Source organism: Prionailurus bengalensis, chromosome B4 (assembly GCF_016509475.1).
Source record: "Prionailurus bengalensis isolate Pbe53 chromosome B4, Fcat_Pben_1.1_paternal_pri, whole genome shotgun sequence".
Lineage (NCBI taxonomy): Eukaryota > Metazoa > Chordata > Mammalia > Carnivora > Felidae > Prionailurus > Prionailurus bengalensis.
In genome coordinates this window covers 57,038,494-57,055,682 of record NC_057358.1, presented here as the reverse complement: position 1 = coordinate 57,055,682, position 17,189 = coordinate 57,038,494, and the positions used below count along the sequence as shown (strand labels likewise).

General features: G+C 35.3%; 1 protein-coding gene across 6 annotated transcripts in view; it reads left to right on the top strand.

The window, feature by feature from the left end:
* The window catches only part of SOX5 (SRY-box transcription factor 5), a 1,010,647-nt gene that overhangs the window by 649,049 nt on the left and 344,409 nt on the right, over window positions 1–17,189 (top strand). For 4 of the 6 annotated variants that reach the window (XM_043564662.1, XM_043564665.1, XM_043564659.1 and 1 more), the window contains one exon: window positions 7,724–7,955. In XM_043564662.1, coding sequence (XP_043420597.1) covers window positions 7,724–7,955 — 232 coding nt within the window. The remainder of the gene's footprint in view (window positions 1–7,723; window positions 7,956–17,189) is intronic. The other 2 variants (XM_043564664.1, XM_043564663.1) reach the window with 1 other exon arrangement.

Genomic DNA, 17,189 nt, shown 5'->3' with positions numbered 1-17,189 from the left:
TTCTCTCAATTATACAGTCCAGCAATCTCTTTATGTTTGAATTATCTCTCTCACTTGTTCTCCCTTTCTGGTTCCCACCCTCAATCTTCTATCAGTTACTAATGTCTGAGGATTTTTCTTTCTAGAATAGTGTTTTGATTGTGTTACTCTGGGGATCACAAACCATCACCAGCCCCCTTCTGCCTTCAGTTTCACTTTCAAATTTTGCTTTAGCCATTTAAAAGAGATAGGATTTAATCAGAATCATTGTCATTTAGTCCCTGCCTTTCATCCTTATCTGCATTTAGTCCTCCTAGAAATTTCTGCTTAAGCTAAACTATTCGCCAAACCATGCCATATCTATCATTCTATAATTTTTTTTAATTGGCTAATGTCATTTATCTTGTCTGGAAGCTTCTCGTCTTCTCTATTGACATCGGACCCATCCTTCATTACCCTGTTGAATTCTTGTAATTTGTAGGAAGCATTCTCTGATTATTTTAGTGAGACATCATCTTGCTATTATCTGTCTCCCATAGTACTCACATTTATAAAAAGTCATTTACCTTAAAATATTATTTATTGATTTCTTAATTACATTGTTATCTGCAAGCACATGGTAGTCTTTCAATAAATGTTTTTCCATTAATGAATAAATGGATGAGTGGGTATATAGCTTCTATTTCCATCTAAACTGTACTTCCTTAGCAGTAACCCAGAAGGGTCTTCATATCTAAGTTGCCTGTTTCCTCCATAACATAAAGATAAATTGCCTGGCACAAAATAGACACTCATGCAATTCATTTATTTATTCATAGGAAAATACACTGTGTGCTAGAAATTGTATTGCCGTATAATTAATCTGTATCTCATTCAGCATAGAGGATTAGACTATTTGGGGGAGAAAAAAAAAACACGGCACAATTTGGAAAGACCTTTATCATACAGTCATAGCTTTAGCCTTAATCTTGGGAAAATCAGGTGAAATGGTTAAAAGTAGAACTATACTTACTGAAATCTTATTAAGTGGAAGATAGGCTACATGTCATGGGGATTCCAAGAAATTCAAAAAAATGATATTCTTGCATTTCCCGTGTTTGTGTTCTAGTTTCAGGTACTGCATGTACTAAGAAGAAAAGAAAAATAAACTATTGAATGAATGTCATAGGTTATACTGATGTTCAGTTTTTCATGGAGACTAATAATGAGAATTAATGATGTTGTTTGAGGTGGGGTGAAGTCACTTCAACCGTGGTGGAAGGGAAGGCTTTGTAGAAGAGCAGGAATTTGAGTTTGTTCTTTATAGATATTATTTATTTATTTATTTAGCAAGTTTTTATACCTAACTACAAACCTTACAGTAAATACTATCATCATGCCTAAAGAATAACCAGTAGAAGGCACTGCTTCTTAGGATTTTATGTCTGAATTAATCAAAGGTTAAAATATTTAGAGAAAGAAAAACTTTAAAGGAAAACTGTTATGGAAGGAAAGCATTTCCTATTCTAAGCCTTCCATCTTATGTTTGTTCCATATACAAATTCCTTTCACTTGGTTTGTGCTGTCATTTTTTAGAGTTGAATTAAGGAACATATTCTAAAGCAGTAAATAGGTGATCCCTCAGTAATAGGTCTGGTGATAATTAACCATGTAGCATTCTTTCATAAAATTACTTCATGTTTATAGTTTACATAGACATTTAAAAAATGACTAAGATTTTTTTCACAAGTATTTTAATAACCTAATTCAACTAAGTTTGCCAATTCCTTTACACAGACATTATTTAAAAGGATACTGTTATCCCTTAACTGGATTTCCTTTTTCTATGACAATATGAAGATATTTTCTAAGCATGCTTGTCTTGTAGGACTAGATCTTACAATTATTCATAGTTAGAGAATAGTAAGAGAGTTGTCGGTTTTAGATGGTAACTTTCAGGTAACAGATATTTCTTGAAAAACTGCTATCTTCAGAAAGGATTCTAAGTCCTGGGTATGAACCTCTGAACAAAAAGAAAGTCTTCCCTCTTGGGACTTATGGCGGGACAGACAGATAATAAATAAACATATATGAGGGGCAAGGTGCTAAATAGAATGAGGAGGTGCTGGTTCAGGAGGAGCAACCAGGGAGGGCGTGGCTGGAAAATGATGTTGGCTCTAAATGGAGTCAGAGAACAGGCAAGTGTATATCTGTCTGGGTTAAGAAGATTTCAGATTGAGGAAATACCAGCTGGGAAAGAAATAATGTGTACATTGTGTATTAGTTTCCCATTGCTGTTGTAACAAGTTAGCACAAGGTTCGTAGTTTAAACAATACAAATCTATACACTTACAGTTTTGGAGGCCACAAGTCTTCCAGTCACAGGGCTCATTCCTTCTAGAGGTTTTAGGAGAGAATCTTTTATCACTTTTTCTAGCCTCTAGAGGCCACTTTTATTCCTTGGCTCACAGCCCCAATTCATCCATTTTCAAAGCCGGCTAGAGAGTATCTTCCAGTCACTCTCTCTGACTTTGATTCTCCTCCCTCTCCTCTTTGTAGGGAATTTTATGATTACTTTGGGCCCACCCAGAATAGCCAAAATAATCTCATGTCAATCACCTTAACTTAATCACATATGCAAAGTATCTTTTGTATTGTAAGGTAACATATTCACAGGCTTCAGGAATTACAGTTTGGAAATCTTGAGTGAGGAGCTTTAATCTGACTAGTGCAAATGGCTTGCAACCTTGACTGTGTATTAGAATCACCAAATTTAAAAAATTCAGATACTCCACCTCCACACCAGAACCAATAACATTAGAATGCCTGGCGGTGGGACTCAGGCAGCAGTATTTAATACTAGTTTGCAGCCAACGTTGAGAACCAATGGTTTAGTTTATGTTGCAATCTCATACCCTGTTCCCTATCCTTAAGTTTGCTGTGCATGTTTGAGTACTATTGGGGACATCCTACTTACAGAGTGATTACAGTGCACCCAGAGAGCCTTTAGCCAATAGTAAAGGACTCCAGTAGTTTTAAAATCACTTTCACATATGGACTAGAGTGGCCTGATTGTGCAGATTGTGTTACAAAGACAAATAAAGGAAAAGTGACTTCATGTGAAAGCAAGTTGCCCTTTAGAAGGGAAGCTGTTTTCTATCTATTCCATGCATGTAACTCAGCAACTCCAGGAATGTTATAGTCTAAAGACAGGATTTAGTCCGTATTCCTCAATGTCCTTTTTTCCCCAGTAATCTTGAGACTTAAATTTACACTGTACTTTCTGAAAGTATCCCTGCATCTTTGCTTGTATCATTACTTCCTACGTGAAATTCCCACGCTGTTTATCCCAGACTTCCCATTTGACCTTCTTTTCCCCCCAAAACTCGGTTGGTCAACCATTCCTCTAAGTATTCCAGGATCCTCTGGGCTTCTTGAAACCCTCAGGTATTTAGATGTAGTATCATTTGGCCCTTAACCTGAACTGTCTTTCATTATTATTTCTCCAAATCTTCTCAACCAATGAATAAACCTTTTAAAGCAGAGACCTTAAATTCCACATTTTAATTCCCGTTAGATAAGTGTCTTGCACATAGTAAGCAATCAGTAAATGGTGTTGATTTGAGGATCCTCTTTTGCCCTAGAATTAGACACCAGTTCTTTTAAAAAAGATTTTCTTGTCTGTACACAAAACCAAGTTAAATATTCTATTATATCATTATTACCTCCATGGGTTAGTTTCACACTGGATTATATTTGTCTGTCTCATGTCATTTTCTTTGAAGTCTGCATTTTATTCATTGGCAAGTCTAGCACCTACCACAGGAATGACAAAAGTCATCTCAGGATCAATACATAAGAACATGCTTCAGCCTAGCTCTTCAGATGGTTCCAAAATGTCCATGCGCTGCAACACTTATGTGTAACACAGTCATGCCACATAAGCAGTCACACGAATTGGAGCCCTACGTATCCCAGATAACCAATGCGTGGAAAGTGACATGACTTCTTTTCTTATTATGTATCTTCCTTTATTATTTGCTTTTTATCAAGAAGATATAATCATTGTTAATATGCATGGGTAAAACACAAGTTCAACATACATGAAGTAAACATTGACAGAAAGCTTAACAATTCCAACGGTAGATAATTTTACAATAAGTAAGACATTTTTTTAACAGCTAATCAGACTATGTCTCACAACCAAAGAAAAGGAAAATGCAATATTCAAAAACCTATAGATGCAGCAAAAGCAGATGTTAGAGTGAAATTTATGCCATAAATGCTTGTGTTAAGAAAACATTTCCAATAAACAAAATTACACCACAAGGAACTAGAAAAAGAAGAAACTTAGATGAAATTTAGTGGAGGAAGGAAATCCCTAACAAAGAAAATCAGAAATAAAGTGGAGACCAGAATAAACAATAACATAACATTGAAAGTACTTTTTTTTTAAATTAATGAGACTTTCTTCTCTCCAGAATGAAACTGTTTGGTAGATGAACAAAAATTTAAGAATCTAACACTATTGGTGATTTGTGATCAATATTTTTAGAAGTGCTATGAGTCAGGCAAAACATGAATGTAGGCAGATCGATAGCTCTCTCTATAATTTAAGTATTTGCTTTTTTTCTGACTTAATAGCCTATTTTTGAACTATGGCATTTTGTCACCATATTTTTTTTAATCTTTAAGAAATCTTTTACCTGAACTGTATGAAAAGATTCTCATCTTGAGCACATTAAGAACATTCTGTAAGTGTCTGAAAATGGAATTGAAATAAGCATAAAATATATAATTGTTTAGAATCATTTGCCTTCTGGCATCACGACTCCTTCGTGTTCAGTGTTTGAGACCTTACGCTTTTGCTCCGTAGAATGATATATATAGAAAGAGAGACTGTTTATCCAGTGGTACATAAAGATAATTTAGATACTGAAATGACAAGATGTTTTGAGAAGAGTAGCAGTGTCTTAACTATTTACCATATTTACCTTATGTCTACTTTTGGACTTTCAATTTTCATAATCATTAATAACGCTATCCAGAAAGTAGAGATCAGCAAAAAAAGTCATGCCTTCTGAAGGTCATAGAATTGTATTAACTTAGGAAAGGCCAGCTGATCTAGCTTTCTACTTTAATAATCCGGAGACTAGCTTTTGCCAACAGCCGGGAGTTTTCGGACAGTTAAGAGACTTATTGTACACATGACTGAGGTAGACACCAGAATACCAATTTATTAATTTCACCAACAGTGATAATGGCTACACAGACCATAAATACTATGGCTTGTATAATAAATGCAGGGTCCCCTTAGAGTCAACTATGTGTAAAACAAGAAATAATTAAAAGTCCTTTTATTGATTTACTCTGATAAATCGCTTCACAAAGACCTTAAGTATTTTAAATCTCTTCTTGTCAGCTCATTCTCTACACGGCAATTGGAAGTTTGCTTGGAGAGCATAGAAGCAGAACAGTGGAAGTTAGTATCTCTAGTGTTTAGAGTTATTACATATACTTTAGTATTTCAAGTTGGTGATAGACGTGGTGTTGCCAATGAGACTAGGACCATTCCACCTCTAGACCATTGCTTCCTCCCTCCACACGTAGAGTATATGTGGAGTAAAGCATAGTAATGAGATTAGAAATAGCTAAAGACACCTGTAATGTGATGGCCCAGTCTACTTCTCCTCTAGATAGTGCTTACTTGGTAGCCGCCATTTCTTCCTTTCTCTCTGTTATTCAGCTGATCAAGACTTCTGCTATTAGTATTTCTTCTTTACGACTGCAAATACGTTTGATCAGTTTGTTGCTAGGTATGATTGGCCAGGGAGCATTTCTCTATGAGGAGATTTCATATTTCTTACTGATTTCCTGCTTTACCTCCTGGAAAGCAAGGTGCTTTCTTCATCTTGGAGAGATTTGGTGTTGGGTTTTTGGTTTTTTGAGGAGAGGAGGTATAGGTTACACTGTAGCTATATTTTTTTTTAAGTTTTTTAACGTTTATTTCTTTTTGAGAGGTCGGGAAAGACTGAGTGTGAGCAGGGGAGGAACAGAGAAGAGGGAGACACAGAATCCGAAGCAAGCTTCAGGCTCTGAGCTGTCAGTACAGAGCCCAGTACAGGGCTTGAACCCGTGAACTATGAGATCATGACCTGAGCTGAAGTCAGATGATTCACTTACTGAGCCACCCAGGCGCCCCTAAAGTTTTAAAGTAAATAGTATCCATGGTTTATTGAGCGTCTACTTAGTGCTGAATGCTCTACAAGTCATTTTGCATACACTACACAGTTTAGTCTCAAAAAGCATTACCAGAAAATATTTACATCTCATTTTAAAGATGAGTAAATTGAGATAGATTCAAGGGTTAAAGATGAGTAAATTGATATAGATTCAAGTAAGTCTCACAGCTAGCAAGTAGTAGAATCATTATTTTAATTCATGTTTGTCTGATTCCAGGGACTTTTTTTTTTAAACTGTGCTATTATTCTTAGTAGAGTATCTGCAGTACTCGAATACTCTATTCCTTTGAAACTTTTAACACTAAGAATAGTATTATTCAGCAATGATTAGGAGCATCTTTTTTATAGTAAATTTTAAATTTAAAGATCAGGGTTATATATGAAAGAAGCAGTGTGGCAGCTAAGACTTTCCTGCCTGGTCTAGAATAAGAATGGATGATTAGGTAACACTCTTTGTTAAGCAAAATAACAACTTTCTCAAGGTCAGATCAAGTTGTAAATACAAGAGTTCTTTTCTTTAATTAGAAATTTTAACTCTATACTACTTCTATATAACTCTTGTAGTGAAAAGAAAGGGAACTATCTGCTTAAGAATAATTGCCACATATTTTAAGCTCTAATACTGTTCTTAGACTCAAATACAAAAAAAAAGTGTTTAATTTTTAATTGTCTAAGTGAATTTTCTTATAGGCATTAGCTCATCAAAACCAAACATCTTTATTTGATTTCCCTCTCTTACTTAGGTATTCTAAAGAGCAAATAAGTCTAGAATCCACCTCTAAATCTTTGATAGCTGTGGAAATGAAAATTGAAATATTTTTATATTTTTACTTTTTTTACCACTTTGCATATGTGATATTAGAAATAAATGGGGAGGCGAGGGAAGAAAAATCCTCAAATGTTTCAAGATTAACGGCAATTGTAAAATTTATTCAATTCTTAATAAGCTTTAAGCAAATATCAAACTTTCTGTCATGAAGTCTGAGGTTTGCTTATAACTAATATTTATTTCTACATGTCATAATAATCTTACTTTTAATAAAATGCAAATTTGTTATAATGGCCACCATTCACTTATTTTGTTTATTTTTTGATGAAAGAAATTTTAGTTCTTTTCCCTCTTTTAGCTGCCGACAGTATTTGTTATTCATAGATGTTCTGTCTTCAATGAGGTCTATCAAAGTGTAAAACTAGATGGGTATGTTTTGCTTTTTTTTTTCCCTTTAAAATGGAATGGTCTTTCCTTATGCAGTGTTCTTAGGTGAATTCTCTTGTTTAAGAAGCCAGAATACAAGAGAGTGCTATATTAGTGTATTATTCTCACAACAAACAAGCACTGTTCTGTTGCTACCTGCTTGGCCATTGTTTCTGATTGTGTGCGCTTTGCAGTGGTATTTGGATGGTTTCCTGCTCTCTGCCAGCACAAAAAGGCATTTCTGTTACAATGGCCCCTAACCACACAATGACGGCATTAAGGATTTATGTGGAGGTTTCATTATTTTCTCCTCTTTTGTTCCTTCCAGGATGTCTTCCAAGCGACCAGCCTCTCCGTATGGGGAAGCAGATGGAGAGGTAGCCATGGTGACAAGCAGACAGAAAGTGGAAGAAGAGGAGAGTGACGGGCTCCCAGCCTTTCACCTTCCCTTGCATGTGAGTTTTCCCAACAAGCCTCACTCTGAGGAATTTCAGCCAGTTTCTCTGCTGACGCAAGAGACTTGTGGCCATAGGACCCCCACCTCTCAGCACAATACAATGGTAGGTTGCTCATGGTCTCTTGTGCCTACACTCACTTTTTGGCCAGTTTGCTCCTCTGATAAGTTTGGCTTCAGTCTTTTGCTTTAGAATTATCATCTACTTAACAGCCATACACAAGATTCATTCCTAACCTCTTAGAATTCTTTGTAAGTAAATAGATTCCAGTAGGAAGTAGAAGATGCTTTTTTCCCCTGTTTTTCAAGAATTTTGCTGTTGAGACACTTACAAGTTAATTAGAAGAAAAAAACATACATATAAGAATAATGTTAAAATAGCACATTTAAAGTTAGCATGAAAGTGAGATGTCACAGTATTTCTATTAAAGGTTTTTCTGGGGGTGCCTGGGTGACTCAGTGAGTTAAGCGCCTGACTTCGGCTCAGGTCATGATCTCACGGTTCGTGAGTTCGAGCCCCGCATCCAGCTCTGTGCTGACAGCTCAGAGCCCGGAACCTGCTTTGGATTATGTGACTCCCTCTCTGCCCCTCCTCCACTCATGCTCTGTCTCTCTCTGTCTCTCAAAAAATAAATAATAAAAAAAGGTTTTTCTGGATAGAGTTACAACGTATTTTGAACATCTCCACCATGATAAATCAATGTTTTCAAATTCTTTGCTTTGCCCAGATTGGATTCCAGTATTCCTTATGGTACTGGGAATATTATAGAAGAATATATTTTATAGAAACTACAGTTTTTTAATGCCAGTGCAATAATTTCTAACTCAGTCTCATTCACGCTGTTTTGATAATTCGGTAATTCCCTGGTGCATCCTATTCCTGAATTTGCAACTCAGGATAACTTATCTGGCCCCTTGTCCTGGGGTCTGGCTCATTGCGGAAGATTAGGAAACTGTGGTTTCATGGACGAGAGGGAAGAAAAGTGGCTTAGCATCTTTGGCTGAAACATATAAGCATGTGCACACACACACACACACACACACACACACACACACATACACACATACGTAAGGCTTTTAGGTCCTTCTTAGGAACTTAAATACACAATCAGCATATTGGTAAGTTAGCAGGGCACTTAGCTGCCAATAAAACCACCCTCACCTTTTCAACATGACTGCTTGGGTAGATGGGTTTTGTGACCTTCTCCTCTTCTACTTCAAGGATGGTGGGGCCATTAATATGAACCAGATTACACCAACAAAATTATGTTTCCTCAGACATTCTCATACTTATAAAGACAAGGTTGATTCTGTGAAATCTTTTTTTTTTTTTTTTTTGCTTTCTCTAGAAAATTATTATATATCACAAATGTGCTTGGAACTGAAATACGCCTACTTATTTATGTTACTAAATTACCATATATAGAATTAAATCAACAAGAAGAATCAGATATCTCCTAATAACTGTGAAATGGATGCTGTTCTTTGATACTCACATCAGATTTAAATACCTCTTTCAACATTTTAAGCCTTACAGGTCAGAATTGCACTGGGTATGTGACTATGTGCCAAGATTTTCCCCTCAAGGATAGTATTTCCACTAACACTATATAACACTTATATAGATGTGGTATTTTAATCACATTATCATATTAACTCATTTGACCTTCACAGTAATACAGTGGGTGTTATTTTCGGTCTCATTTTACAAATGAGGAAACCGAGGCACATAGGGGTTAAATAACTTGATTAGATCACTGTTGATATGCAGGAGAACCAGGGTTGTTTACCCAGACATTCTGGCTTTGGAGTCCATGCTTATAAACATTACAAGCTCCTCACAAGAGCACATGCATATTTTGTTATCTGATTATCTCTTATTTGGCAAGCTAAATCATACTATCCATATCCCTACCTTCTTTCTCTACTGTGAGTTCGTATTAGTTATGTGCAATGGTACAACTTTTTGGTCTCCTCTCAAAAAGGTTAAATTAGGAAAAGGAAAGGAGAAAATGGTAGTACACAGTTCAACAGGGTAAGGAGATCATACCCTGTATTTGGCATTGCATCTCTGCTAATAGCTTTCCTCTCTCAATATTTTGACCATTGCGTTCTCTCAAGGAGTGCTTCTTGGTTTTTTGCCTTGTGATATTACTCTAAACATAAACACGCAAATTTGAAGGAGTGGATGTAAATAGTTATAACCAGAAGAACATCACAAAGATAAAGGGGAGATTATTTTAAGTTTATTCAAGGATGGATATAAGAAAAGTATATTAAGTTACATTCTGAAGTTGGCATGAGGGGATGCTGTGATGCAGGATGTTAGTGAAAAGGAAACCATTCAGTTTTTAATGGAGAATTCAGTTCAACTGGATACAAACTATGAATCGCCTACTTTGTACCAAGTTTGTTGTTGTTGTTGTTGTTGGGCACTATGGAAATAGATTTAAATAAAACACAACTCTTTTCCCCAAACTACTTCATCTAGAGTAGCCGTTCTTAGCCAGGGCCTATGGGATCTCCTGAAAATGAGTGGACAATTCTGTATTATGCATACATGTGAGTAAGATCATAGGTTTCATCAGATTCACAAGCTGATCTCCGGATACAAGTGGTTTAACTTAGTTTTAGTGACATGAACACTGATTTTTTTACTTTACATCTAACTAGTTTGTAAATTTGTTCCTGCCTCAAATGTTTCTTGATTCCATCAGCTTTTCATCTCTTGAGCAGACAAGTCTGTGGAAAAGTCTGCCATATGATCTCAGAGTTGTAGCTTCTCTCTGGTTTTTCTTTCAATATTCACTGGACGTGTTTCCCTGAGAAATGAGTTGGATTATTTATCCCACTTTGGAAACTAATGTGTGTCCTTGTTTCTGACAGGATTTAGTCTAAAACCCTTTGGCTTAGCATAAAATTCTGTATAGAGTAGCACCAAACTATGGCTTTGGTATTCTCTTCTGCCACATCTGGCCATGGACCCGGTATTCTTGTCATGCCAAGTTTTTCATACAGGTTCAGAAACATACCAGGTGACCTCTAATGACACAGCTTTATTCTTTGTACCTGAAAGACATTCTCTTTTCAGATTTTACCTTCCTGATGAACTATGTTTCTCCCACAAGACTGAGTTCAAAAATTGCTTCTTTTTGAGATGCTTTCAAAGACTTCCCAAGCAGAATGCTTGCTGAATTATTCTTTTATCTGTGACATTTGTTTATTCTTTTCTCATGGCCTACATTATAATTTATGTGTTTGTACATTTGCCTGTCTGTATACTGTATTTCTCCTTGAAGGCACAGTCATACAAATCATATATATGACATATATGAATATATTTCTGATACTTACCACATAATAGACACTCAGTGTGTGATTACTAATTACTGGCAGAGTTCATATGGATGATTAAATAGTGAATATGTTTTGGGCAGAGTTGTTAAGGCACTATTCATGGCGAATATGCTGATTTTCCAGAAATTTAACAACTAAAGTAGAATATACTAACATAATATATTCAGAATGCTTCAGAAAGTGTGTCATAATAGCCATGATATATTCAGCTGTTAAGCTGATTTATATATTTTATTCATTTATCAAAATGATTGAATATATTTATAGAATTGTTATTCAACACAAATGCATTATACTTTTTCTGGGTAGTAAGCCATTGTCATGTTCACTTAACAGGAACTTTTATTTAAGTAGGAAAATACAGTTTATTAAAAAAAATAGTGTTTATTTTTGAGACAGAGAAAGAGCATGAGGGTGAAGGGGCAGAAAAAGAGGGAGACACAGAATCCAAAGAAGCCTCCAGGTGCTGAGCTGTCAGGACAGAGCCCAATGTGAGGCTCGAAGTGATGAACCGCAAGATCATGAACTGATCTAGAGTCAGATTCTTAACCAACTAACTGAGCCACCCAGGTGCCCCAGGAAAATACATTTTCTATCTTTTCTCTGTTCAATATCTTTGAAAACAGAGACAATGTTTCACGGTCTCTATTTCAAAGAGTTCAGTTTAAGGAGAAAAAAAAAACAGGTTTCCAGATTTCATTGCCTGTTTATGTGTGACATTCATACTCTATTCTTAAATTTAAAAAAAACATGAGAGGTCCACATTTTATATTGCCAATATAGTTTAGAGACAAAGTAAAACTGATGAGTAATCTCTGTAAGGCTGGCTTGAAGTTACATAGAGCTATTCTCTGTATAACATTTAAGTTGGAAAATATTTTCTGCAATAAAAGTTCTGTACACTTCACAATTGTTGCCATATAAAGATTTTGAGAAATTAGGGTTGTTTGTTCATATCCATTGTATGCAGGCATTTGGAATTGGGTCAAATGAAGATATAATTCTTCCTTTCTGAAGTTGTGTTTATTGCCTTAATGTTTTGGAGAAAAGGATTAAATGCCTAAATAAGAGCAGCTCACAGACAGTTATATTGGTGTGGATACTATGGGTGCATCTATTCTTGGAATGGTTTACTCATTATTCAGAGTACATCGTAGATGAAGTGTCTTCAGATTATGTACATATATTTATTTAAGAAACTGTCATATTTCTAATAAGTGTAATATTGAGACACATATTGCATAGGTATGTAAAAGACAGATTTTGTGGGTTCCTTTTCTGAAGCTCTTATTAGCAATTAATGGCAAATTTTGATTTTCATGTAATCTTCAAAAAGGTGAAAGTCAAGGTTGGAGAGTCATATTCTGACATGAGCGGAAGGGCAGTACGGGGCTTTACTTCTACTGAGAATCAAATCTTCTTGTCCCCTTCCCCCCTCTTTAAACATGGGTTTGGAGACTGTCACTGTAGAGTTTCAGAGACAAGCAAGAATCACTGTAATTTCTGGTGGTTTTTAATAATAGTTCTGATACAGATGAATTTATTTCATGATGCAAAGAACTGTTGAGAACAAACATATCCTCATGTCAGTCAGTGTGATTACAGATGAGCACCAGAAGGGAAGAGAGGGAGTCTGAAGAGAAATTAAGTAGCAGCATCAGAGGCAGCTAAGGGACCGTTTTGGTGCTCATTTTCTGTCTGGTTGCATTGCTACTTCTGCTGGTTAGATTGTTGTTGAAGTGTCAAATGTGATGTGAAATGAAAGTCTTGACCACCTGTGGTCACTGAATAGTCAATTGTCTCTTTTTTGGTTTTTTTTTTGTTTGTTTTTTTCACAGAAGGTATACTCTTATCTCAGCCAAACTCTCTTTTGACTTCCTAAAATCCTGTTGAGTGACTACTTTTGTGTAACTTTAGAGTGGCTGCTTCCCAACAGTGACTTTTAAAATATACAATTATTTATTATAACAGTACAGAATTTTTATTAAAAAAATAATTTGAGTTGCTCACGTTATAGATAGCTCAATTTCCTATGAAATAAATATTGCATGTATATATGTTTTTTAACATTTAAAGATCTATTGGATCTGAAAATATGTTTTAATCTATTTTAATATATAATGTAATGTCTGTATTGATAATATTTTCCTGGAACTGTTTAAAGAAAACTCTGGGACATACTATATTGGGATTAATAATTTGATTTATCTTAATGTCAGTGTGTTTAAACATTGCAGGGATACTAGTTATCATAAAGCAACATTCAGTGTGAGTCAGTTTTCTTCCTGAAGTCCATCAAAAGAAGACAGAAGTGTTTTAAGTTGGATAATTTTTTTTAACTCTTTAAAAAAATGTTTATTTATTTTGAGAGAGAGCACAAGCAGGGGAGGGGCAGAGAGAGAGAGGGAGACACAGAATCCAAAGCAGGCTCTAGGCTCTGAGCTGTCAGCACAGAGCCTGACATGGGGCTCAAACTCACGAACCCTGAGATGATGTCGTGAGCCGGAGTCAGACGTTCAAACCAGTGAGCCACCCAGGCGCCCCTTAAGTTGGATCTTCTATAGAAGTTGGACATATAGCTGGGAACCAAGTACACTATGGCAAGGCTCCAACGTATAAAATCCAACCTTAATGATGAAATTCACTTAATACATGTGACAGAGAAAAGTTTTTACTTCCTCTGGATTTACTGTCAACTCCTGGGATTACTTATTTGCCCCCCCCTGAACTTTGCTTATATTAGTAATGTATCTTCAATGTTTGACTAGGATAATGTTATGTATGAAGTACTGTTCAGATAATATACAAAAGAAAAGAGAAAAATACATGTGTTATTTAAAAATAAGTCACAGAATAGGACTTTAATTATGGTGTGGTAAAGATTCCTATTTCTGTATGGCAGTTTTTATAAGCTTTTAAATTTCTGGTTACCTTTGTACATCAAACTTAGCATAAGTTATTATGATGGTATAATGCATACTGTTGTTAACACCAGTGAGGTTATTGTGCAAGTTCTAATAATGAGAATTTCATTGTTTAGGGAGAGCAGTCTCCTACACTCTAGACAAAAGTGTAATTACTTTTGAACGATGTGGAATGTGTGCAGTTTAATAGCATGGAGAATAGATTCAGAAAGATTCAGATAAGTAAGCTTGGAAGCCATATGTGCAGTGTGGCAGTATAAAATTATGATAGTAGGCAGTATAATTCTACACACACATACCCGATTTCACACAGTTTATCTCTAAACTGTTGTTTCTGTAAGAGATAGGCTTGCTTATCTGAACAAGGCCAATTCAATTGAAACAAGGTGAAAATGGTGACAAGTTTGTATTTGTTTTTTATGGTAAATTGATGTTTATCATACAATGAAATTACATTGTTACCAACATTATTCTGTAAATGTTGTCAGAAAATACCACATGAAGCTGTTTATCTAGATATAATCCAAGGCTTGTGTTTGAATGTAAGCTGTTCAATCTTTATACTTGCATTGTTTCTGGAAATTACTCCCAGGGCTAGCAGGAATGAGGACATGTGAAAAACAATCAGTTGGGGTTCATCAAAGCCACTGGATAAGTTGTGCAATGGGTCTTTTTGTCCTGTTGCCTTATAATTTCATTCCTTTGGGTTGGGGGGAGGGCTGAATATCAGTGGGGAAAACCTTGATTCATTTGATGTCCACAGTATATTTGAAGTACTACTGTTGAGTTTAAAGTTAACTGGGCCTTGAGAAGTTAAGGAATGTACTCTCCCACCATGGGGAAAAAGTGCTATGTGGGAGTTGCAGGCTAGTTCAGGACACTTGATGAGTGTCCCCACAAAATGCTATCCAGTGACAGATGAATAAATAAGAACTTCTCAATCTGTAGTAACGGGGAAATGTGTTTGCTTAAGAATATGTGGCCTAATGAAGTTAATGACTTTCATTTAATAGGAAGTATTGTGGAAAGATTCAACTTAATTATATACAATGAATACCTATCACCAGAGATAGGGAGATGAATAAGAACCCTTCCTTCATGTGCCTTTTTGTATAGTATGGGGATAAGATAACCAGAAAATCACCATAATTTTTTTATAAAATACTAGAACCCTGATACAGGCTAACAAGTGCTAAGGAGACTAACAGTTATTTACATCTCATTGGATATCATTAATATAAGGTTTTTAGTTAATAGTTCAGTATAATTTTGCCTTTGCCACATATTTCCTCAGGAGCAATAACTAAGAAAGAGGAAAAGAGCAAGTTAAAAAAAAAATACTGAAGACAAAGCATACTGTAAACATCTTAACAAAATATGAGGAAGTTAGTAAAATACATGTCTCACATTGATAGGAAAACAATCAACTACTTTAGTTATTGGGGTTTTGTATGTTTCCTTTCTTTTTCTGTGTGACCACCTTGAATGAGGTGGAAAGAATGAAGAAATACTTGGCTAGGGTATTGGAAATAGCAGAGACACTAAGAAGCGGTGCTGGAAATTTACTTGACTGGTGGTCCTGATTTTGTGGAATGGATAGGTGTCCCTCTTTATTTCATTTACTATTTCAGATCTGCATAATAGAATCCTTTGTATTTGGGAGTTAAAAATAATGAAAAGTTTGGGGACCAACTTTCATTTTGTAGCTTAGATATTTTGTTCTCAGTTCTTCATCATTTTCTTCCTTTGATTCTTTTCCTTCTTTGCTCCTCTTTACCTCTCTTTCAGTTTGCTCCTATCAGAAAAACATTCTTAATGGGTTCTCTTGTGGATCTCAATGGAGCCATTATCAGGAAGGAAGAGAGGGTTGGAGAATCAGCACCATTGTGCTCTGATATATACTTCCTCCTTATTTACATATATTGCCTCTTGGGGGCTTGCCAAACTTCCTGTAGTCGGCCTAGGTTTCTCTTACTGTATGTGATTAATAAAGGTCAGTTGGTTCTATGATAGAATTTTCACTGATTTTTAGTTAGTTCTTCACAAAACTATGTGGCATATTTACTCAATTTATTCAGAAATCATATTTGCTTTTCTTTCATGATTCAATGTTGATAGTAAATTATAATATTATATTTAATGTACTTACTGGAAAAAAGGACTTAGAAGTCTATACTAGTTTTGATATTATTTTTGGAAATTGTGCTTATCATTGAATCCAAATGTCTGGGACCTAGTGCTTTAGCAGATATGTTATGCTCTTTGTGTGCCTGTTCCTAGCTTCTATTTTAAATTATTTGACAGCTTCTGTCACTATTTTCAATACGTTCTTGGTTCCTTCTTTAACTCAATTATTGCTTTTTGTCTTCATATTTCTTTCCTAAATTTGAGATTTTGTAGAGATTGGTAAAAATGTAAATTATTTACATAACTATAAGGTGATTTTGATGTTACTTTAACTGTATTAAATTCGTGCGAGTGATAATAACGAGTTTCTCGTTGTTTCTTATTTTGTAATTGCAAGGGACAGTCACTTAAGGGAATGCAAAATAAATAAGAATTTTCCAGTGTTGGTGACTGAATTCTAGGAATTAGAATGAAACCTACAATTGCCAATGAGACCTCAAAATATTTCAAATAATACCTATACCATATTCCCTCTTGGCTTTATCAGTTAGATACAACTATCTACTGTACCTAAAAAGAGAGGAATTATCTTTGTAGAGCAGTTTCTCTAAAAAGCACAAACACTGGTACTTAATTTGGATCTTAAGAAAGTGAAGTCATACAAAAAAAAAATGTAAGGAAGTATTGGGTTTTCGTTCTAATTTCTTTTTCTCATGTATTTTGGCAATTAGACTCATACACCTTTCTCTTTTATAAGTATAGACAAACACAAATGCCTGCATTGGTGGGGGGGGTGATGGATTTTTTAAAAACAGGAAGGAATTCAATAGTACAGAAAATCTAATAGGAAGATAGAAATGAGCATTCTGAAGAGGAAGGGTTCCTTAAGAAATGCCAATATGAATTCAGAATGAACACTTTTGCCACATAAG